The sequence below is a fragment of the Pempheris klunzingeri genome, chromosome 13 (assembly GCF_042242105.1).
Source record: "Pempheris klunzingeri isolate RE-2024b chromosome 13, fPemKlu1.hap1, whole genome shotgun sequence".
NCBI classification, from domain to species: Eukaryota; Metazoa; Chordata; class Actinopteri; order Acropomatiformes; family Pempheridae; genus Pempheris; species Pempheris klunzingeri.
The window spans coordinates 9,963,679-9,987,251 of record NC_092024.1 but is presented as its reverse complement, the minus strand read 5'-3'; the positions used below and the strand labels follow the sequence as shown (position 1 = coordinate 9,987,251).

At 46.5% G+C, this 23,573-nt stretch overlaps 1 protein-coding gene across 1 annotated transcript in view; it reads right to left on the bottom strand.

The window, feature by feature from the left end:
• The window catches only part of crim1 (cysteine rich transmembrane BMP regulator 1 (chordin-like)), a 29,083-nt gene extending 8,262 nt beyond the window's left edge, over window positions 1-20,821 (bottom strand). The window contains exons 1-8 of the mRNA XM_070842541.1: window positions 20,524-20,821; window positions 16,351-16,512; window positions 15,936-16,109; window positions 8,475-8,717; window positions 4,944-5,123; window positions 2,318-2,521; window positions 1,273-1,401; window positions 773-926 (exon numbers count right to left, since the gene is read on the bottom strand). Coding sequence (XP_070698642.1) covers window positions 773-926; window positions 1,273-1,401; window positions 2,318-2,521; window positions 4,944-5,123; window positions 8,475-8,717; window positions 15,936-16,109; window positions 16,351-16,512; window positions 20,524-20,821 — 1,544 coding nt within the window. The remainder of the gene's footprint in view (window positions 1-772; window positions 927-1,272; window positions 1,402-2,317; window positions 2,522-4,943; window positions 5,124-8,474; window positions 8,718-15,935; window positions 16,110-16,350; window positions 16,513-20,523) is intronic.
• Between the last annotated feature and the right edge of the window lie 2,752 nt (window positions 20,822-23,573).

Here is a 23,573-nt window from a genome sequence, read left to right as displayed (position 1 = left end):
TGAGATACCAAGAATCCCAACTGTATACGTTTCATAAAGGCCGCTTTTGTCCTGATGTGTTTTTGATCGTTGTTTTGAGACGGAACGATGATTTATGAAATGAGAGTGGTGCCTGGGGACCAAGCGTCCTGGTAGAGAGCACTTCCAGATGTTTGATTGGTTTAAATGGGATTACGAAGAGATGAGTTGCAGGGGGATGAGAGGCTTGTGAGGACCTCACAGTGAATTAGTCACGCACAAACATGCACACACACACACACACACACACACACACACACACACACACACACACACAGATTTAGAGACCTGGCACTGGCCACCAAGGTAGACCCTTTGATCATGAAACCCAAACTGGCAACTGCTTTGCAATAGCCTCTTCTATTTTCTTTTGACCACGACTAAACAGCCATTGTCCTCTGGGAAATCACATGAAAATACAAGTACTGAATTCTTATTGAATTTTCCAGTTTCAATACAGGAGGTGACTGGAGGAAAACAACCTTAACACACAGATTTTTGGATGCGAAGAAGTGAAAGAGCTCCAAATATACACTGCCCATCATGAAACTGATCACTTTTCACTGACATAACACATAACTATCGGATTAGATTTCTCTATTTGATGAGAATATTAGAGAAAAGTGTGCAGTTTCTTGAACATTATGTCACTGACAGCCACAGGTGCCTTTGCACAGGCTGAAAACACGGATGACAAATGAGTGCAGGTGGACTTTGGGGCTGAGGAACCCACGGGGTCACTGGGTGTACTTACACATATCCATAGGGGCAGGTTTTAGTGCAGGTCAAAGGTCGGCACTTGGGCATGGGGATGCTGCACTCGCACACCTCGCAGCCAAAATCATCCCTCTCATATCCCATCGGGCATTGCAGGGAACAGTATTTTCCCAGGTCAGGACAGGAGTCATCTGGAAGAGTTGAGAGAGGTCATCTGATAAAGGGCACAACATCCATCAAAACCAACGGCATGAGATGCTACGGGGGTGCTCGCACATTCTTGTGACCGAGAACCTTGCAAATATTGGAGCCATGGACGCAAAATAAGCTGTCAGTAAGACGTCTTTGTTGCTCTCAAAACCAAGTGGTTGCACATTTTTCTGACATCAGCATTAACAGGTTAGACGTCCAACATTTTAATGCGAAACTGCAAGAAGCAGCATGTGAGAGGAAATATGTCGTGTTCGTGCTTCTGCGAGTCAGTCCCTGAAACTTTAACCCTTTAGGTCCAACATTGAGTGAGGAAAGAGAACTTACTGTTGAGACACTGGCAGAGCAGACACCCATTTTTGTCTTGCTGGAAGCCATAGGGGCAGTCGTTCCCTGACAGGGAGCAGTTTTCCAGGGGCGGACAAAGCATGGGGCTTACCGTCTCATAAGAAGGCTCTAGAGGACAAAAGAGATAATGGAGGGTGAGAACTTTGCATGTGCGTATTGAACGTACACAAAGTACAGCGAGTTCTTTTATGAATTTCTTTCTGTTCTTTATGTAAGCGTGTTAGGATCCCCTCAGGTGTTATACCTCATTTATGCTTTCTGAGCCAACTGTAATAGCTACCTATTTACACTGCTCTTATTTTGTAGTAAACAGTAATTACAGATAAATGCACAGCAATTACACCGGGGTGGGTCGCACTGCAAGGGGGATTATACCTCCCTGTCTTATTGTGTGGAACTGTCTCCCATTAATAAGCTGAATGTGTCTAAAGAGCATGCTTCAGCTCTAGGGCTACCAGTAAAGATAATAAAGCGTCTCCTGGACTGAAGTCAGTCTCTAGTGCGGCCCAGACCCTCTTGAATGAGGGAAAGCTTTATTGTGAAGCCACAATAAACGAGGCTGGTTTGGAACAGCACGCATACACACACACACACACACACACACACACACACACACACACACACACACACACAAGCGCAGTGGCTACAAGCGTCTCTTGCCACGTTCAGTGGGAGGAGCAGCTCAATGAGCTGTTACTAATTACACTCACAAAAAAAAGGATCCACTTCAATTATGCAGCCTCCTGCGTTAAAAGCACAGCACAGCCTTACACACACAGGTGGGTCTCATTTTGTCGGGCAGCGGTAATAAAGGAACACAAAGAACCCTGCAGCTTAAAGAATGCTCTACGGCCTCCTCTTTAATGAGCCCATGCTGACATGGCCTCTGTAACAAAGCTGCGGGGCCACAGGAGCCTCCTACTTGAGGTTTGTGGGCTAATGTGTACAGATATGAGCTATACAGATATGATAAATAAAAAAGACAGGTGCTATTTGGTTTGAAGACCAACACAAGTCGCTTTACCTTCACAGAAGGGGCAGCACTCTCCAGGGATCTTGACCGGGTTTTGGCAGCTCTGCTTGCAGGCCATGGCCGTGCAGTGTGGCTCTCCATCCACGCACTGGCAGAAGGTGCAGTCGTCCTCTTTCCACTGCTCCTCGTGGGCTCGCAGTTTATTATTCACCCAGCAACTGGCCTTAGTGCTGTCCATCGACATTAACTCCACGTCTGAGAGGAAAGAAAGACACACACACACTATGGGTTAAGGAATGAAGCGAGACACGAGGAGAATCTTTGATCTGAATCTTAGCAAACTCACATGTATAGTTTAGTTTGGCTACCATGAATGGAATTTAATCCCAAAGCTACGGTCCAGTGTACCCTATACATTGCCTGGTGTAATTGAATTAACAGGAGACAGAGTGAGAGCAGAGCTGAAGGAAGCAGGATACTCCACGAGGGAGCTAACAAGATATGGAAACTGGCTTGTCACCAAGAGCTATGGAGAGAACACTGTTGAACTTAGATGACTTATCTACAGTCGTGAGTGTGGAGAGGCCCCTGGCTTCGCGACAACATACATTGGGACTTAAGTTGAAATGAGACAGGCGAGTTTCAAATCTCTCTCGTGTCTTCCTGAGAGAGATTTGATCATTGGAAACGCAGCAAGGGTGATGACATTCATAACTGCTGGCCCTCACATTGTCCACTCACGTTTTGGCTGAAAGCTTGGATCCATCCATGTGGCTTTCAGTGACCCTTAAGGTCAAAGGTTAGGTCAGTGTTTGATACCATAAATTACACTCCAAAGCAGCAAGAAAAATTGATCTGTGGCCATTAGTTTTAAGTAGGAACCATAAAGTTTGGGCCAGTTTAAAAGCCCCTGGAGCCACTTTGCTCAGCTGGAGGTGATGTATGATGTCTGAGCGCCTTTATTTCATTTACTGTAAACAGTTTAAATTATTTTTGTTACGCTATTTGTTGGTAACAGAAATTGTTCTGAGCATTTTCTCTGTGCGTCAGTGTGAAACAAGGGTGTGTTCATATTTTGGTGTGTTTATGTGTTTGGTGTGGCTTACTGAGTGTGTGTCAGGTGGGGAAAGGGTTGAAAGGAGGCCTATTTTCCCTACCTGATCCCTGCTGACTTTTGGTTCTGTCCATCTGGCTGTGGTTAACCTGAACAGGATCTATTTTTCCCTCCCCTATTCTCTCTCTCTCTACATGCACCTCACATAAGCTGTACAACAACCTTTTTAATGAAGCTTTAAAGGGTCATTCTGCGATTTTTGCATTTCACTTTCATGAAGCTTGGGGACTTCTGAGAGACACATTAAAAAAAAAAAAAAAAAAGTACCTCCTGCACTGGTCAAGCAAAAACCAAAAACCCTGAAGCTTACGCTTCCCATAATGCAGCACGATAGCATCTTTCAGTTTGTTTTCAGCTAAAAATGTGCTGTCTACAAGCCTGAGCCAAGATTCCACTTCAACAATTTTACAAGCAAAGCTTCTACACAACTGTTTTAAGAGGCTAAGCAGTACAATCTTATACAAGAGATGCTATTGAGTTTTCACTGTAAAAAACTTTAAGCTTACCATACCCTGTAATACACAGGTTTCTTTTGCATTCAATGATTTCTTGGACACTTAAGCCAATTATGTATTTCCACCTTGTCTTATTATTACCTTAAATAAATAATACATTTCATCCAGTAGACATTAAGCAATGTAACACTGCTGTGCATGGCGCTGATGAGAGTGGTGAGAATGAACCAAAACAAGAAAGCTGCGGACCATAAAACCAAAACGAGGGGAACTGCAGAGTCTGGTGATAATTCTCAATGTATATATCACTACTAGCAACCCCTTTCACATTCATTTTACCTGTTGTTATTATAGAAAGATTGATTAGTTCGTCTTAAGTCTGCTCACAACCGTGTAACCTTAAATACATCTCTTAATCTAGATTAGGAGTATTACAGCTGATGTTTTCTGCAGTGAGCCATGCAGTAAGTGAAAGCAGCTCTCCATGAGAAAGAGATGAAAGCATTCCATACCATATAGATGCCTGCGTACTCCAGGTGTACGTTCCACACTGACCTAACGTTCCCTAACTTTGTCTTGCTCTTTGTCTTCTCAAGGGCCCGATCCACTGTAGCCAAGCAGGTAGAGGCCAAAACTGTCTACCATCTCCATCCACTGGCTCCTGGCAGACTGTAATGTGGTTGCCATATGCGCGGCAACCCAATTTTTTTTTAACAATCCCAAGTACACATATCAGAGCTCCCTGCCTGGCTTTGAGCACATGTGTTTTTGCGAGAGGGTACCTACTCCCCCCCGTCACCCACCCACCGCCTCTATTAAGCCAGAGCCAGATATTACAAGGCCAAGCCGTACACTCAGAAAGAGGGTTTTTATGTTCGTAAGTCTCCCCAGTGGAAATGAATCCCCGGCTGGCTCTATAGTGCACCTCTTGTATCCAGGTATGTTAACAACATTGGAAACTGGTTATATGAGGAAGCTATTAAGGTAGGGTCACTGGAGGTAAGTGTAAGGTAAGGTGGACTTTCTACTCTCGTCTATGCCACATCACCGGTCGCTTAAACCTCTACAACACACAAAATATAGCCGATAATAAGCTGAACACGTGTACCTATGCAGACAGGGCAACACTCGCCCTCAGGAATGTAGAAGTTTTCACAGTCCAGCTCAGCGCACTCTGCCTTGGAGCAGAAAGAGATTCCTCCCCGGCACTGACACAGCCAGCAGGGGTCCATGCGGTACACCTCTCCCTCGGAAAACTCCTTCCCATTGTGGACACACTTGGGAGAGACTAAGGAGAGGAACAAGGAAAAGAAGAATCAGACACTTGCTGTCAACCTTAAACTGAACACCATGTGGGGATGATAATGCGTAACACACCCTGCGGTTGAAGAACAGGACTGTGCTGTCAGGTGTCCATCACATTTGGCAAAGATTAACACAATAACGTTCTTCTCATGACTATGTGACAGAAAAATGCAGGGTTTTTTTTTTTTAAATCACAAATGTCAGACTTGATCAGTGAGACTGTAACGTAACTGTATACAATCCATTAGAAATTCATAAACATCCACTCATTTACTGCTATTGCTGGAAATGTTTATCTGAACCAAATGGTGCTGAGGAAGACACTGGTGGCTGAGGTTAAGCCTCTGGGGTGAAATGGCATTCATCAGACAATGAAGCCAAGTCCATGAGGAGGAATTTCACAGGGATCTATCAAGTCTTGAAAAGGTGTCGGACTCTTGCACTGCTGAGTAAAAGAAAACAGTAGTGGGTCTGAGGCTTTGGCAGAATCTGGGCTCAGTGCGCTGGTGGCAGGTGGAGTGAATCAACGCTCTGGCCTGCCTTTCCCAAAAGCATCCAAGCACATAGAAAAACTCTTTTAGCTGCGTTCCCTCTATTATAAAATAAAATGAGCTCAGTTGAAGCACCGCTGGAAAACCAAGGTCAGGTCTTGTGTATAGACAATAATCCAAGTGAAGCCAGAAAACGTATGGGAAAACCTTGACCTTCTCATTGCACACTTGGCGACACTTTAAGTGTCTGAAGCTATGCATAATATACACACACACAGTAGGTAGTTTTGTAGCCAAAGGAACAGGAGGATTACAGCATGGCATATCAACGGTAATACAAGATTACACATTCAAATGCACCACAGTGGTTTTGGTGACTCATCACTCTAAGATCTTAACTAACCACACAGAAACTTTTCACCAAGTGCACTCCAACATGAGGGAAGTGAGGCAATGTGGTTATGTAAGAAGGTCTCCAGACTCATTGAGGAGTAGCAACACTGGTTAGGCAAGTAAATGTATTGAACAGATGCGAGCACATGTTGACCCAGTGGTTTCTATAAATGAGAGCGGAGGTTACGGCGGCATCTGTACGCCATACCTTTGAGTGCAGACTCAAAGTGTCTGCGCCAATGACCCCATGCCTCCCGACAACCAGCACTGCACTCTAATGCAAAGCAGGTGGGCCAACGGAGTTGAAAGCAGAGCGGGGATTTGTTGATCTTTTATTCTCTTCCTTGCCATCTTTCTGTTCTTTCTGCCTTTCCCCCTCTCTCGCAGCTTATGTGTGCAGCAAAACCAAGCAGAGAAAATGCAGTTAAGTACTTTAGCTGGCCAAAATGAAAAGCCTTTTCAAAAATCTTTAACTCTCACAGAAGCAATAGGAAGTCACATGAGGGGATGCTCACATGTGATTTCCGCAGTGTTTGTTAATGGTAATCCCTAAAACAACTTGCGGCACAGAGTCTAAATTCCAGTCATGCTTTGTGATGTTCAGTCTTCTCTAAATTGAGGTGAGGATTGGATGTGGAGATGGATGGGCTGTAATACATTGACCCTAGGCCTGTCTAAATCACTAACAGTGGACTGTCATGCAGGCGTTTTTTGTGGTTTACAGGTGAATAAACCAAAACCACAGAGGGAAACACGACTTTTCCCAGAGAAGAATAATGATGGGGTTTATTAAAATCAACTTTCCAGCGATACTTTCAATCAATTCAGAATGTCAAATGACAACATAGAAAAGTGACGCCACTGGCATAACCACGCATCTACTTCTGAGGACATGGTTTATAACAAACTCAAGCTGCACTCTCTGAGAACCATTAGTGTGGTGATCTCAGCTGCATTGCTTAACGCAGGCGTAAATCACAAAAGAAACATGTGCAGCCCTGAACCCACGATGCATCCAGGGCTGACTACAGGGGGCATATGCAGAATATGTGCCAGCTAACATGTTGATAAACAGCAGACCACGGCTAAACAGGATCAAACAGGATCCTCCGTAACACCAGATGACATCAGGTCAGGACGGTGCTGCCAGGTTTGGTCTGCCACCAGAGTCTGTCGTCGATCGAGGCCAAAACACACAGGTGGGATTTATTGTCACTGCACACACCGGCCCTGACTAAATATGAGCCCTCAGCCAAGTGAGCAATGGAAACAAGTTAATCAGTCCAAGTCCGATACACAGAGACAATGGGGGGGCCGTGCTGAAGTGAGTTCCACTGGGGAATAGGTGTGGTATTTGAATGCATCTTTGTATGACTTTGTATGTGTAAGATACAGTATTTGTAGCCAGAGATTTGGGGGCTTCTGCAGGACTGGGGAGGTGACTAGGGGGCCCAGTGTGCGTCCTTGTCCTTGTCCCTGTCTGTGGAGCTTTCTGACATGGCGCGCAGTCATGCAGGCCTAACGGACTGTAGGGGCAGCACAAAAGGCATCAAGCCCCAGGCCCAAAGAGCAGCAGACACTTGTTATCAAAACACTGATCCCATGGCCCCCACGGCTGCCATTCAGCCCCCGCCGGCCTGCCGGACTCGATTACCCTCCCCACTGGCAGACTGGAGCACATAAAAAGCATTCCCATCAATGAACTGTTGAACCTTTTCCCTTTGGACGTGTGACCAGACAGGAACCCTTTGACACTGCACTTCTGTTGAGCAAATTCGTAGCCTAAGCACTTTTCTGGTCACTGGGCTCGTTAAGTCCATTAATTCCGGGACACGGCACTCATTTATGCATGTGGAGGGGCCAGAATGGGAATTTGTTCTGTTGGTAAAACAGCGAATATTTGTTGGAAGCGCAGAGTAAACAGACCAATACCACAGGTCCCCTCCCTGCCTTCCTGACTCTCCTGGTTGCCTCTGGACAACGTCAGAGAGCGCTTAGGTCTCTCTGTGTGTGTGTGATCGACATCTGCCCTCTCTCACTTCTCTTTTCCCTGCATTTGCCCCGTCTCTTTCTCACCAGGTGAGAAAATGGTGCACAAGCTCGCTTCAGACCAGCAAACAGCTTTAGAATACCCATTATAATTAATATCCCTGACTGCAATAGAAATATTTGTGGATACACCCCTGAAAAAAATGTCTTTGAACCACGTTCTTAACCCTGGGAGGCATCGGCCCAGCTTGATAAACAGCCCAACAGTAATTATCCAATCAGCAACTTTCCTTTTCATCTGTGGACATTTGGTCAGCAGGGAGGAAAGCCTTACTCTGAAGAAAATAATTGCTTCCTCAAAGGCGATGAATCTCACACCGACTGTGCCATTGCTACCCCCAGCGGGAGACCGATTGAAATAGATTGTGTAGCGTAGCAGCAGTGCAGTTCAGTGCGGTCACCTTTCTGGCACTCAAAGACATCACAGCAGTCTCCTGGCTGACCGCTGGCCTGGCTGATTGACACGGCGCGCTGTCCACTCGGGCACTGGGGCTTGTGGCAGGCACGGAGGTCGCAAGTGCACTGGGGCGGTATGGAGGGGCAGCAACCAGCAGGGGGCGTGTAGCTCTTGGTCAGGACTGACCCCTTGGGGCAGGAGGGCACCTGCAGAGTGGGACATGTCACCCCGGCACACCTCAGCTCCTCTGAAACACACAGACATAGACGCATGTTCACGTTATGATTCAGGTGAGTAGGAGTACATGCAAACAAAAACTGTAAAAAAAGGACAGACACAGTTCTGGCATGTTTTCTAAATTTTTCCTCTTCCTTTGAAAGACTTTTCTGTAACACCACCTTCAACCGCTTTTGGCTCTGACAGTACCCACACTGTTCTCCTGGAGGAAGAAGGTTTTTTTTTTTCCCCCCTGTGCTTACATGGGTGTGCGCATGTGTGTGTGTGTGTGTGTGTGTGTGTGAGGGCTGCCTCCTCCTAGTGTCAGTTAAGCCACTTTAGGCCAGCGCTACTCGTGTTACGGTCTAAAAGCTGAGTTCACACAGTCACCTAACACAAACTCCGTGCACAGTCATCAGATCCCCTCTTCAGTCCGTGACAGCCTCAGAGAAACCTGTCAGAGAAGTGAGAGCGGCGCTGCAGACACGACAAGGACCTCTCCATATCCCGTCTAAGGGCCTCTGATCCCACACACCCTTAGCTTGACTGGCCCACAATCCAAACAGCCCCTCACTCTCTAAAACCAGCCATTAATGCCAGCCAACCTTCAACAGTGCTTTGCTTCTTGCCAGTTTAGAATCTCCCCTTCACTTAGCATACCAGGATGTGTTTGTCTATTCATTTGCCAGAGCCAACATAATAGCTCTGATACCCCTTGTTAGTGGGGAAAGAGGTGCAGGGGTACTGGAAATCTGGGCAAGGGGCTCAGGGGTGTATTTTGGAGCCTGTTCAGGAAAAGAAAAGTGGAGCGCCCCTCTGCGAAGACATTGTATGAGAACAGTAGCTACCTTACAAAGATTGGATTACCCAAACCAAAAGGACGCGTTTATTTTGGTTCTCAGTGTCACTTAATGTATACAGTGCAGGCAGAAGAGAGGGATTGGGCAGAGCAGACTCAGGTCCTGTAATTGTCAATCACTAAGTAATTTCCCAGATCCCCCGCTGAAAGAACAGTAAATGCACACTTTGTAGCACTCTGTCAGCTCGGAGGAAGACTGGAGAGAAGCATTAACAAGCGCAGAAGATTATGGATGAGAATGCGGAAAACCTGGTAATTGCACAAGTAGTTTAAATCATCACTGACATTTAAAAAGGAGAAAATGTGTCAACAAAAGACGGCATTACATGAAAGTTATTTAACTTTTCAAGTGGATTATGATTTAGTTGTTAGGAATGCTTGACAATCCTTGCATACATATGGTTTTTGAGGAGCAGCAATCATACGGGCTGAGGTTGCGTAACGGAGCTTGGGGTTTTCATATTCTTTCCAGAAGCTGAGTTTTGTTGATGGTCTTCCCAGACTGGTGCTGGCTCCACAGTGCAACACGAGTCTCTCAGAGGATGTGCCTCATCCCTGACATTTGAAGACCTGTAAGCGGATCCCTCTGGGTTTTACTACAAGATGGGGAAACTGAACTGGTGAGTAGTTCGGGGTCCAGACTTCTGATCCCCTGATAATCATTCTGCTCTGCCAGTCCTCAACTCCAGAGCCGGACCTCTGAATCATACAACCATTCCAGCTCTGTAAGATCAATGTTTGGTCCGGCCTGATGCTCTGCTGGCGTGGCGCTTAAGTAGCCGTTTGATGTCTACCTGACCTAGAATAAACACGGAGAAGAGGGGCTGTAAGACTGTGACTGCTGTATTTTAATGGGTGGGGGTAACATTCCTGACAGATGAAATTGAGGATAAGGGAAACGTTGAATTTTTCTGGCACCAGATAAATAGAGCAGGGGTGTGAGGTATCTGTACTGTACTATTTACTCAAGCAACCTGGGAACAGTGAGGACCGCCACAAAGCTCTCATTGATAAACTTTGTAGCTGAATAGTGTCACAGAAAATGAGGGGAAAACCCCTGAATTAAGGGAGGCTACAACCCATTTAACGGTTTTTGGCCTAATTCCTATGCTGGAGTTAAATAAACTTCAGTTGGAAGCACTGATTGGCGAATGTTTTACTTCCAATAAAGTCTAACGCAGTCTGCTGCTGCTCAGTTGAAGACTGGTTTTGCATATGAAAACCTCACAGTGTTTAAGGCCATAGAAAATACCCTGGGACGATCTTGCACAACGTTCTGCACTGAAAAACACTTTCTGGGTATTGTATGTGTCCCAGAGAGGGCTGATTACTCTTTCACTTGTGATAATGGCTGGGGTTAGAGTGTGCTGGGAAAAGCAGCTGGCAGACATACCATTGTCATTCAAATGAATAGAATTGTATCCATCCATGGAAATGGTCCAACCCTTGCAGGTCTAATTAATATAATTTTCGAGCTGGCGCATTTATAAGCACAATAGGCAGACACAGAGGATGGAAAAAGTCAGCAGCAAATGGATTTTATCCTGTGCTGTTTGTGTTCTATCTCTGAGCATAAATGGCTGTAATTAGTGAGTCAGCAACCACTGAACCACTCTTCATATCACAATGGTGGCCATACTCCAGCTTGCACAAACACAAAAGGCCTGATTTGGTATGCTTGATAAATTCTCCGTGCAGATTAGGCAGCATATGCTCTTGTGCGACTGTAAGATAGCAAAGAATGGAAACCTTTGACCTCAAAGCACAACCTGCAAAAATACACACACACACACACACACACACACACACACACACCTGACGCTGGTCTGGAAGAGGTGGGATACGGAAATTGCTTCATTACCACAGAATGGTTTCTTTTGTAAACAAAGCATATTTCTGGCATCTCAGCAGCTCATTGAAGAAAGAAAAACACCTCCTATCTAAATGGGTTTTTTCTTCTCTTCAAACCCGGGTACAAGGAGCGCAGTCTTCCCCTGAACCAGAGAAGCTCAGCCAGGCAGAGGAGGCTGTGTTGACAGCCTGAGTTTACTCATGGAAAAAGCGCACAATGTGAGTTCTGTTCACCGACTGACTTTGGAAGCAAGTCAGCGGAGAACAAAGCTGTCTCAGTCCAGCTGCCCTCCGTGGGTTTCTGGTCTGTCCTCAGGTTTTATAAAGTTGCTCCGCAAAGGGACACATCAGGGCCGTCTCTCACGTAAAGCTGTGGGGGCCTGGCCCAGTGCCCACCAGCAGTTACAGCTGAGAAAGTCAGCATTGTTCACCGTGTGTATCGGCATGTGTGAGTATATGTGCGAGGACCGCGGAGCAGGTCTGGGAGGGGGTCCAGGCCAAAAGGCACAGATAGGGTCACCGGGAAGAAACACTTGGTGGGAAGTTCACACAGTGGTCCGAAGCTTGAGGTGGTCAGGCACAGGCACGCAGCCACCGGCCGGCCGGCCTGTGTCTGCTGCCTGCATGCCTTGCTCTCTCGCTCTTTGACTAAATATTTGCAGATGAAAAACGTGATCTCAGTGTCCTAAGTAACACCGCTGCAGCTGTGAATGAGCATGTCTGGGTGAGGTAATGACAATGTCCACACATAGATTTTTCATGTTTGTGTGTGTGCACAGCAAGTGCACGCAGCATGCACACATTCCATTGAAACACACCCTTTCCTTGCCGTCAGATGGCCAATGAGATTAGGCCAATGACAGCGAGCATGAGGGACTTCTATCTGGCTGAAGGGCCTGTCCCTCTCAGAGATCAACAGCTTCCATGTTCTATCGCTATATCTGGCATAAAATGCATATGAAAAGGGTGAACAAACTCTGCTCCAGGGTACTGTACATAAAGCAGTGGAAAACATAAATGAACAGTTGTCACGTGTACTGTCACTCAGTGGACGTAACTCAGCCCTCATCTGTAGCAAATGTAGAAAACACATCTATGGGAGATCTTTGGTGGAGACAGCTGTTGAATAAATTTTGGAAAACCCAGTTGAGTTACATATGGATTTTGGCCATATGGATCTGTTCCCTTTCATGGAAAAGGGGAAAAGAATGTCTGATAGGAGAAATGTGCCTGGGAACAAGAAGAGTTGGCTCAGGCTGCAGTCGGGGTGTCTTTGATTTGTTAATGGTTATGGTCAGGTCAATGAGCTGAGGTTTTAGGTCTACATTCAGTGAATGAGGGTTAGAGCTGGACATGGTTTAATACTTCATGTGTGTCTGTGTGTGTCTTGGCTTTTCCTGCTGGCCTAATGCTGGCTGGTTTGGTTAGCCGCTGACCATGAGTAGTGAGGGGGTTGACAGCAATCCCAACATGCCTTGAAGGGAAGTTCTTTGTCTCAATCACCACACAAGAGTTTTGTTTCCTCTTTGAAAATCACTACCCACAGTGCCACACACATACAAACGAACACACACTGGGAAACAAGCAGCTTGCAGGGTACAATAGGGACCGTAGCTTCCACAGACGGCGCACAAACACACACACGCTGAGACGTCTCACGCCCCTGCCAGCCAGCGGCGGTCTGGCTGGGCCAGTAATAGCTCTGCCACAAAGAGGCTGCAGCCAAGCAGAACTAACAGTCCTTTCACAAGGGCAGAGAGAGGCACGGCGGAGGTGGCATAGGTGGGCAAGATCAGTTTGTGCTATGGCATCATAGTGGGCACTGCTTCCCCGTCTGATGAACCGCTTGTGAACTTCCAAATGCCTGTGAGGGACACATTTTACTCTATTTCACTCTCCTCTATCCCCATTGTCAGTCCACAAGAGCAAGTAAGTAGACAGCCTGACTGCCTCAGCATACTTTTCATCCATTTCCATTTCTGAGGAAATGTTACTATTAAGTGATGCCGGTTGTATGAATCACCTAAACACTGCACAGAAACTGCACAGACTGCTGTTGCTTATTCCTGTCAGTGAGCAACAACAGGGGAATTCCTCTAAAATAGCAGTTAGGGGCCTTATCACGATTGAAGTATGTAAACCATCCTAGAGTGTAAAATGACCAAACACCACCCTACAAAGACCCTGGGGCCTGTTCTTGACACAAATACCTAGACAAAATGGTTGGCCTCAGTTGTGATTTCCTATCTTTCTGCGTCTGCCTCCCCTCTCGTCCACTTATCACATCCTCTTTCCCTGTCTGGCACACCACGTCGCTTCTCATTGAAAGTCTGCAGCCAAACCACGTCAGCAGCAGACAACAGGATCCCACTGAAAAGGCAACATTAGGACGGTGGTGAGGTAGAGAAGATGTTGAGTCTTAACAGATCACAGTGAGTCACACTAGAGGGGTGAACTGACAAGACCCCTGAGTGAGTCAGAGAGAAAGTGAGAGGCCAAACCATTACCATGTGTGAGCTTACAAGTCTCAAGAGGAGAATCCATGTCCTGACTGATGTCTGAAAAGGGTTTCTCGAAGTGTCAGGATGCACGGTTTGCTTTAATGTCCCGATGCATGTAAAGACAAGTGGAGCTTTCATGCCTTGGAAGCAGGTTTACAGGATACATTTGCCGTCTCGCACTAGCAGGGCATGCTACCACAGATCTTAATGACTGCTTGAGTCTAAAGACAACGAGGGGTTGACGGACGCAGTCACTCTGGAGGCCAACGCGAGTGAGCGAATATGATCCTAACTACAGAGCCCCGGGTCTGGTCGCAGAGGAAGGAAAACGTCTGCGAAGACATCTACACAAACAAGATAATTATCACACACAGACACGCATGCTCAGAAACTCGCACACACACACACATATATATATAAGCTCATCACACACACAAGATGATGTGTAAGCACGCGCAAACATGCGTGCATCATTCCACATGCCCATGCATACTTGCAGACACAACAGACACACACGTCCTGGTCTCTTACTTAATGAGGGGCCATCCGAAGGGTGGGTGTGTGTTGCAGTGAGAACTCATAAGCTGCTGAAAAATGTTGTTTACAGTTTTCACTGGTGTGAGTTTAAACTGTCATCTGCTGGGCTCGGGCTTTGAGATGAGGGAGTTACAAAACATAGGAGACTGACAGTAGATCTTTCATTGTAACACTAGACTTCAATGATATGTCTAAACAATATAGTGTTTGATGAACACACTTCCTGTGGAATTCACTGGGTAAATGGCTCGAGACAAACATCCACACAGCTGTACTGTAAATGTTCTGTAATAACCTCTGTGTCGTTTGCAGACTAAATAATCTCAAATATGTTTCCATGGCGCGATGCCAGCCACAGTTTTGTCTATCTAAAGGGCCGTTCTTCATCTGAAATGTCAGCAAATTGCAAAGAGAGGGAGGACCTTAACTTACAGTATCAAAGGAGAGCAGCAAGTGGACAAAAACACGAGCGGTCACAGTCACATGCTTTGGTCTTTTGTTCCCTGCAGCACCAAACCTGTTTTCTTCAGGTATCAGTAAGGTTGAAGGTTTCTGGCTTTGAAAAGCTTCAGACAGTCAAAGTTCAGTGAGTTCACTCAGTGACAGTCTTGTCCTATTTTGTAAATGTCATTCAGGAGGCAGCTCCCACTTAGTGCCTGTCTATCTACCTGACGCCTCGCAGTCCAAATGAGGAAACCGAAGTCTCTGTGCCAATAGTGTTTTTCACTTAGAGGTGTCAATCAGGGAGGCTGCAAAGAGTGGAGGTATTCTCTCACATCATTTAACGGATTCTCTTTTTTTTAAACTTCCCACAGGGGCAGGCATTCATCTCACACTCTATACATTTACACCTTCAGGTCAGGGTCCTGCGCCTGAGGATCTGCAGCACGTCATATCTGCATCATCAGTCTCAGCGACTCTTTGTCTTGTAACGTTAGAGACGTTTTCTGTTTTTGCTCTTCTTGTCAGTCACATTCACACCTTTTTTCTTTCACTCTCAACATCATTTGTTCGTTTTTTTTCTTTTCATTACATCATTGTTGCTCTCTTTCTTTACCACCACCCCTCCCCCCTTTACTTTTCCCACTGCCTGCATGTTATCATGGGAAGTGCAGTGCATTATGCTATCTGGCTGTTAAGCTTTCACAGGTGGTATCACACTGTGAGACAGCGAGTGACCCCATGCAGGCAGATTGGTGCAGAAAATTAATCACATGCACAATTTTACGCACTTCAACTTAAAAGGTGACCATATTCAGAGCCACAGTATGCTTCCTTTCACACATAATGAGCTGGGACATCAGGAACTATGTGTTATTTTATGTCAATATTCATACCAAGCAAGAACTATCATGCAAAATTAACTTTGTAGTTGCAGAATGTATTTCAGACTCAGGTATAAATCCCTCCATCTTAACACCCAAATGGCTTGAGCTGTGTAGAGCTACTGGTCGGCTGCTGTGTGGCTGTCAGTTCCAGTTGCAGGTCATTTGAAGGTTACCTGCTGCTTCCTGGCACTGGCTGCGGTTGATGTAGGCGAAGTGGTGGTGGCAGCTCTGAGACTCACACACGCAGCCCTCAGTGGTCAGGTTACAGCCAGAGAACATGCAGGCCGGGTTGGATGGTCCCACATACTTCTCCCTGTGTCTTTCCCGGTGCTCGTGCCTGCGCCCCTCTGAAATCCATCCGTGGACACACATACACATAAACCACAGTCATCAATGAGTCACAGACAATGGCACCACTCAAGGGTGAGTGCGGAAACCTCTAGACAAGCCTCAGCATGTGTGTCATCACTATGATATGTATGTAGTATTAGTCACTTCAGAGCCACATCTGTTATGGATTAGCTCCTCTCAATGGACAGCATTATTCCCTCAGACTCCATGCATGTGTGATGGAAGGAGAGGGCTCACCTGACTTGCTGGCCTTCATGCAGGTTTCTTGGTCTGGGTAGGTGAAGGAGACCAAACAGGAGTGACGGGCATCACACACGCACTGTCCTCCAGCTCTGTCGCAGCCTGTCATCAGGGGACAGCGCTCATCCTCCAGGCCTGCCTCTGGATGGTCGGGGAGCACTGCAGAGGACAGTGGGGGGATCAAAGGACATTAGGATAGGGAAAGAAAATGAGCCTCTCACTTGGACTAGTTTGCCCATTTGACCTGTTTTAATCGGGAATATACAGAACAAAGCATAATCATGGGGGAAAACATGCCAGAAAATGGCATTGGTTTCCTGAAAGTGCTTAGGTGGCTAAACCAACTTACTGCCTCTAATTGCAACACATCCTCCTGGCACCACTATTACTCAAGTGACCAGTGTATTCTGGGCTGCCACCTCTCCTCCCTCCTTGTTGTGCCACGCTACTTCAGCCATTGAACCCATTTGTTTGCTTTTGTTCCACAGCATGGGGCCCTCCCAGGGTTTCCATCTCTGCTGGCTGCTGGAACGCCCCCTCTGTACCTTAGCCCAACTTGGACAAAATTTTGCGATAGAAGGGAATGCACGAGGGAGTGACGTAGCCCGTTGTGGGCTGAATAACCACCAAAACCCTGGGATTAAAGGGCCCCAACATACACATCACCCATAGTGGTCCTTTCACATGCATACATGAATACACACACACGTATACCCCCAAATTACCCTCCTTCACAGTTGTCCAAGCGCACTAAGAGTGGCAGCGGAGTAAACAGGATGAGACGAACTGTAACACAGAGTAACCCCTTCCCAAGCATTTAGCTCCCAGGCCTCCATCAACAGTGTGGAAGCGCGTTTGGAGATTATCATAACACTCTGGCTTTCTTCTGCAAACAGCTACACACGGGAACGAGGCACCGGAGGTAACGGTGAAAAGGGTTAACTATCCAATATAAACACCAGCACTCGCTTGTATATTTACCTGATTACTGTAGCGATCTTACCTGAAATAAAGCCTCTTAAAATGAAAATGCTTTTCGTTCTCAGGGGTCAGAGAAACAATAATGGGATGACTCAAAGTGACTGGGAAAAAAGCGGAATTCCATGGCTTTGTTTTTAAATGCTGTAAATCATAATAAAACTCACATGTTGGTCCATACAAATTTAAAACAGATTTTTTTTGCTAAGGGGAAAAGCCAGTCTCTTATTGTGACATATCTCACTGTTGAAGTGAATCAGTGTGACTGCAGAAGACAGCGTCCGTGCGAACACTTTCCCTGAGTTAAGGTTGGTTGTGTGTATGCCTCCTTAGTGATGGACGATGCCCACAAGTACTACAGTAAACGCTGAACACTGGAGGAGGTGAAGGTAATACTACCTCCAACCTGAGCCAGCCTGTGCTGTTAATAGCTCTCCCAGACGGCCAGCGGGACTGGCAAAGCACAAGCAGCCTTTTCAATAAACCGCACCAAAACTTTCCCTGTGATTTCCTTTCACCTTAAAATGATCCTCGGCTCCACATTTTTTCCATCCCGAGGCTTTCCTGTGCCTGGGAGGGTATTTTCGTTTGAGGTGGTGGTAGCAGAGGTGCCTGTCTGCGTGGGGTGCTAAAATCTAGCATGTAGAAAAAGAGGTAGAAGTCAAAACAATTAATGAAAGCCCCCTTTGGTCTGACCCCGGTCTGGTTTGGCCTTGCTATCTATTATCTGGCCTGGCATAACTCTAACCAAGGTACATGGCTTCATCCCAGGGGGATTCCTCTCTCAGCCACTGAGACTGCTTGTCTTGGCATCCAGAGCCAGGATGGGAAAGCTGACCTCTAGAGGCCCTCTGGCTGATAGCGAGCTAAAAAGGAAGTCTTTGAAACATTAGATAATACCAGAGGAAGGGAGAAGTAGAAGGCATGTGAAGGAGTGTAGTGGACATAGTGTCCCTGTAAGACAGGCATTCTGTTACGTGGTATGTTAAGTGCCTCTGGAGCTTGGGGAAACTTGGTGTGGGAGGACAGACACAAGAATACGATGAGGATATCAAAACAAAACATTTAGCTGCAAAGCCTGAATGATTTCACCTGAGTGACAGGATGACCTCAGAAGCAAATATGATAAGGTGGAAGGCCTGGCTTACTTTTCCCAGAGCAGGTGCCTGTGTACTCACAAGACACAAGACAGACTCAACCTGCAACCTGAAGCTGCAAGATTCAATTATTTTCATAATACGCTATTTTCATAAGCGTCAGTGGTTAATTGCCAAATTCCTTTATGATAATCACTGATTTTAATATCCCAGGTATTGTTTTTGGATGCTTCAATCATTTTTTGGGGCTCATACAATTACTTTTGGTCATTACTGTATGAAACAAAACCTGGAGTTAAATGCTTCCAAGGTCAACAGTTTCCAGCACATTTCCAATTCTTTTTAGATAACATTTCCAGATCTGGAAAACACAAGTTCATCGTCTAGTGCAAGTTTTCCCCTTGACCACAGGAGCACTACAATATCTAGAACTGATAGCTGTTCCAACATGTTTTTCAATCCTATCAGCAATAACAGATCAAAAACTGAGTGACAACACATAACCAGGGTATGCCTCTCATATAATATGCAGCATGTCAACGGCGTTGAACCGTTGTTGCGTCTCAACACCAACAAATTTTGACCACCCAGAAAATCAAAACTGTGAGCAGAAAAGCAGGGGATCAGAAAGCGGAAACATTTACCCCCTACTCCTGATTGCGAGTATAATCACTTTAAAGCCCTTGCAGCTCGAGGAGGGAAATCTGGGATCAGCTTCCAGCAGCACTGCCTACTGTGGCCCCTGAAAACACACTGGGAGGTGTTGATTTACCCCCACCTAGACCCTCTGGGATATTGAGATTGTGTGTGTGCGTGTGTCTGATTTAGGGGTCAGCAGCATGCTCTGAGGCCCCTGGAGCCACAGGACCAGAGGCACGGCTCAATCAGGGGAGCCATTAGGTCTACCACTCGCTCCAAAGCTGTTCATTTGCAGAGGAGATGTCCTCCAGACGCTAGCGTAACCTGTACATGAGGCACAATCAGCAGCGGTGTCTCCAGGGATGGCCCCGGGGCTTGAGACCCCTGGAAAACCCTCATGGAGCCCTGACTTGGACCACCCCACAGAGGGATGATGGGAGGGCAGGGTCAAGGGATGCTGACACCCACTGAGAGCTGCTTACTCTCTCCTACAGTCCTGTCAGTCCTTTTCAATCATCCGGAAACAGGCTGGACACAGTGCAGGTGAAGGTGCTGAGGGGAGGGGGGGCGTCCTTCCAGCAGTTAGTTGTTCCTCAGGGGAAATGCCATTGCTACTTACTTCCTATCACTGTGAGAAACCTGACACCCTGCATATTTCGTTGTAGTTCATAAAGTTCATTGTGCGTAAAATCAGCACATCCACGTAAAGCTATAGCAGCCCAGCTCGGTTTGGCAAAATCCGAACCCACTGTGGATTCACATGGCTCTGCTGGGGCCCTTTTGCAATCGTGCTGTCAAACCATTACATCTCCGCCGCAATGAAGCCCACGGTGTAACCAACACAGACAAGAAAAGGACAGCTTATTTATTAAATTACAGTTTACTTTCCAAGTTTAAAAACCCAATCATTATCGGCCGTGCCATGGGGTAATCCATAATTTTGTGCCTCACACAAATTCAAACAGGCATTTTTGTCTCTTCTCAATTCACTGTCCTCTTGTAAACCTCTCTTTCGGCTTGTAAAAGCAAAAGAGAAGGGAACTTACTAAAGCTGAGGGGTAACCTCGTGCCAAAACCTCTGCCGCCAAACTTATTGTTGTGCCTCTGAGCAGTGAGTGAATGAAGCTTTGACAAGAAGAAAGAGCGGCTGAACATGACTCCTCTCCTGGCAGTCAAGAGCCCCTCAGACCTGGGGAGCAGCTCCAGGCAGCCAGAGACAAGGTAAACACCGACACAGTCACTGCAGTCAGGACTCAGCTGACATTTCAACAATGATGCCCTCAAGCCACTTAAAAGGGAAGGGACTGATGCCTTCCAATTCAATTAACACCTACCGTTCTTTTATTGCACAATTAACAGCACATTCAATCTCTCAGCACTGCCAAAAGCTGTATGATCTAATAAAAATAAATAAATAAATAAATAAATAAAAAAGGCACGACAGATTCCCACCCACCTTTGCATACTCCAGTTTCAGGGATTGTGGCTGCTCCTGTGGTGTTGAAGGAGGCGCAGGTCAGCCCCAGGGCGCAGTAGCCGTGCGCCCAGTCCTGTCCGCCGCAGGGCTCCCACTCCAGCCGGGCACAGTGGTCACAGCATCCGCACGGATCCTTGGCCACGGTCCGGCCTCCCTCGCAGCCGTGCGGGGCTTTGACGGGGCAAGTCCGGGCATTACAAGGCGTGCACTCGTGAGCCGAGAGCGCCCGCGCCAGAAAAAGGACATTCAATAACACCACGGAGCACTTGCTGAACATTGTTCCGTAAAGATAGAAGAAAAGAAAGAAAGAAAGGAAAAAAAAAAAAAAAAAAAAAAAAGAAAGCCTCGTGTTAAGTTTCCCAGAGAAACGGTCCGCTTGTGTCAGATGAGAAACCACCTGGACTCCCCGCGACGTGCGCTACTGCGTGTAACTCCAAAGTTGGAAAGTCTTCTTTTAAACTTGTGTGATGGGTCCTCCCTCGGGCGTGCAGTTTAGAACACAGCAACTCACGGCAAAATACCACGAGACTCAAGTGTGCGGGTGCGCTTCAAGTGGCAGCAATATCCAAAAGACAAAAGCTTGAATTCAAGCAGGTAAGTCATCTGACTGAGGAAATCCCAGGCCGAGGCTGAGGACGTCCACTGGGGCTTCCTGCTGCTGACATCCACGTACGGGAGCGCAATCTGACTCTTAAATTGACATGCAGGCATATAGAAATTAAGCGGTGCTCCCCTCCCCCTGACTGACACAGGCACCGACCAGTCACAGGGAGCGAAAGGAGGGAGGGTTTGAACTGATTTATCCCCGCTCGGCAACTCGTCTCTGCGTTGCGCAATGATGCAACTTTGAACGGCGTGAGTGCAAGTTGCTTTTTTTTTTTTTCTTTTTTTTTTTCCTGAGTCATATTCTGTAAATCACTGCGAGTTTATGGATTCAGCAACGTTTGCCAGTGGTTAAAACGCTTAAAAAGTGTAAAGGCACAAAACTTTACTTACAGAAAATCATGAATGACTCAATCTTGAGTCCTGGGTTTAAGTCCCACTGTTGTACACTATGAATCTAAAACATGTCTGCACACTGTGCAGATGGTTGGACTGAAACTGAGCTGATTAAAGTTTATAAATCATGGCTAAAGTCTCAGTCAGGAGGACTGCCTACTTCCAGGGACACATTCTTGTATTATCTCTTATTGGCAGTAAAATCAGTTTACTACGTACAGTCCAGGTCTACTGTAGTCCATCCCTCCCTCATCAAGATGATTACTTTATGCTACAGGGTGCATTTACAGGAGGGCACTTGTCACCAGACGCCTAATTGTTCTCTGTCTCCGTTCGACAACACAGCCATAAAATCTGTCAAAGAAAACATATCAGACATTATCAAGGCCACAAATCATTCTGCACGTTTGTCTGCTTGTGTTTGTAAGTGTCCGGTTGTGTGTGTGCAGGTGGCTTTGGAAAGGTAAAAGGTCATCTGATGTTTGTTGAAGCAGTGTTTGTGTGCTTACATTGGCAGATGGATGTGTGTGTGTGTGTGTGTGTGAGCAGTGGGCACAGCTGGAGGTCGACTGTGTCAGTGTCACTGATGCTAAGGGCTCAGAGAAAGGATTACTGTTTAGCACAGTAAAACACACAAAAACGTTGTTGCACAAGTGAGACAGATTTTTCTTTTTGCACAGTGACAGATCATTTAGTCTTCAGAGCCAGTCGAGTGTGATGGTAACACTTAAGTCTGCTTTACATGAAGCCGGCTGCCAGCTAATCAACAATCAGAATTACTGGAGGTAATTGATACAATACAATAATAGATATTACATATCAAAAGAGTGTGTTTTTAAACTGTCACTGGAAATTTTCCTCTTCAAACACCAATCAGATGTCATTCGGGATGATTTTCCCCACAATGTCAACACACAACAGCACCTCCTTCATTTGCAACATCTGCCTGGAGCCACCCGCTCCAACACAAACACAACATCCAGGAAACCAGCCCCGCAGCACGCATAATCAGCCCTTGCAACACAACTCGGCTCTTGTCCTCCGACTCTCCCTCCACCCTCCCTTTGCTCCATCGCCTCCTCAAAGCTCTTGTCAAATGGGCCGACCCGCTGACCGCTGGCCGGACACCCACTGCTGGTTGACAACAGATCAGACCATAACCCTGGAGAGCTTCGGTTTCCATTCACTTGCAGAGATTGTGGCCCAGAGGCACTGACTTGTTTGTCTGGGTGATGGGTTTTCAAGCGGGGCCAGCTGGCTACTCTCAGAGGGCTCTCATCCTGCTATCATAGACCAGGGTTTGTTTTTTGGCCAACCGAAAAGTCGTTAAAACACCTTCTGGTTCTCTTTCTAGCTATCTATGCTAGTAACACCATGTATTAAACGCTCTCTGGGATCATGAAGGGGGCATTTTCTCTCAGCGGGGCAGCAGGGGCAGCAATCACCAACACAATGACTGTGACCAAACTACAGTACACCCTCATTAGGCTCACTCTGAGCAAATGTCCTGTGTCAAATGTTGCATGAATTCGGCATTTGGAAAACTTCCCTTTTGTTAAGTCTGGTGTCAAACACCACTGTGACACTATCCATCATTTATGCCTGGTTTGTAATTTTAAATAAGTGCCAAATGAGGCCTAAAGAAAGCTAATTAAATTTGTTGAGTACCGTGGTCACTAAAAACCAGAGCACAATCTGCTCCGCCTTGTGCCTGAGTGTTGGCGACTCTGCATGTGAGTCTCTGAATGGAGAAAAAAGGGGGGAAAAGGTGGGGCAGTCAAGGGTGTTTTGCAGGACATGGGTGGTGTAATGTTCTGAGTTAGATCTGTGGGAAAATACAGCAGCAGGGGTGCCAGTTTCCCCGTCTCTGACACAGAAATGTCTGGTGTGATGACTGCGATCCAGGCTTGTGGAACCAGCCTCAGATGGGGAATCTGTCCAGACTGGACGACGTCTCTCTGTCTCTCTGTCTCTCTGTCACCCACTCTTTTTGCTTCTTGTTTATCCTCCGGCAAGCAGCTGATTTACAC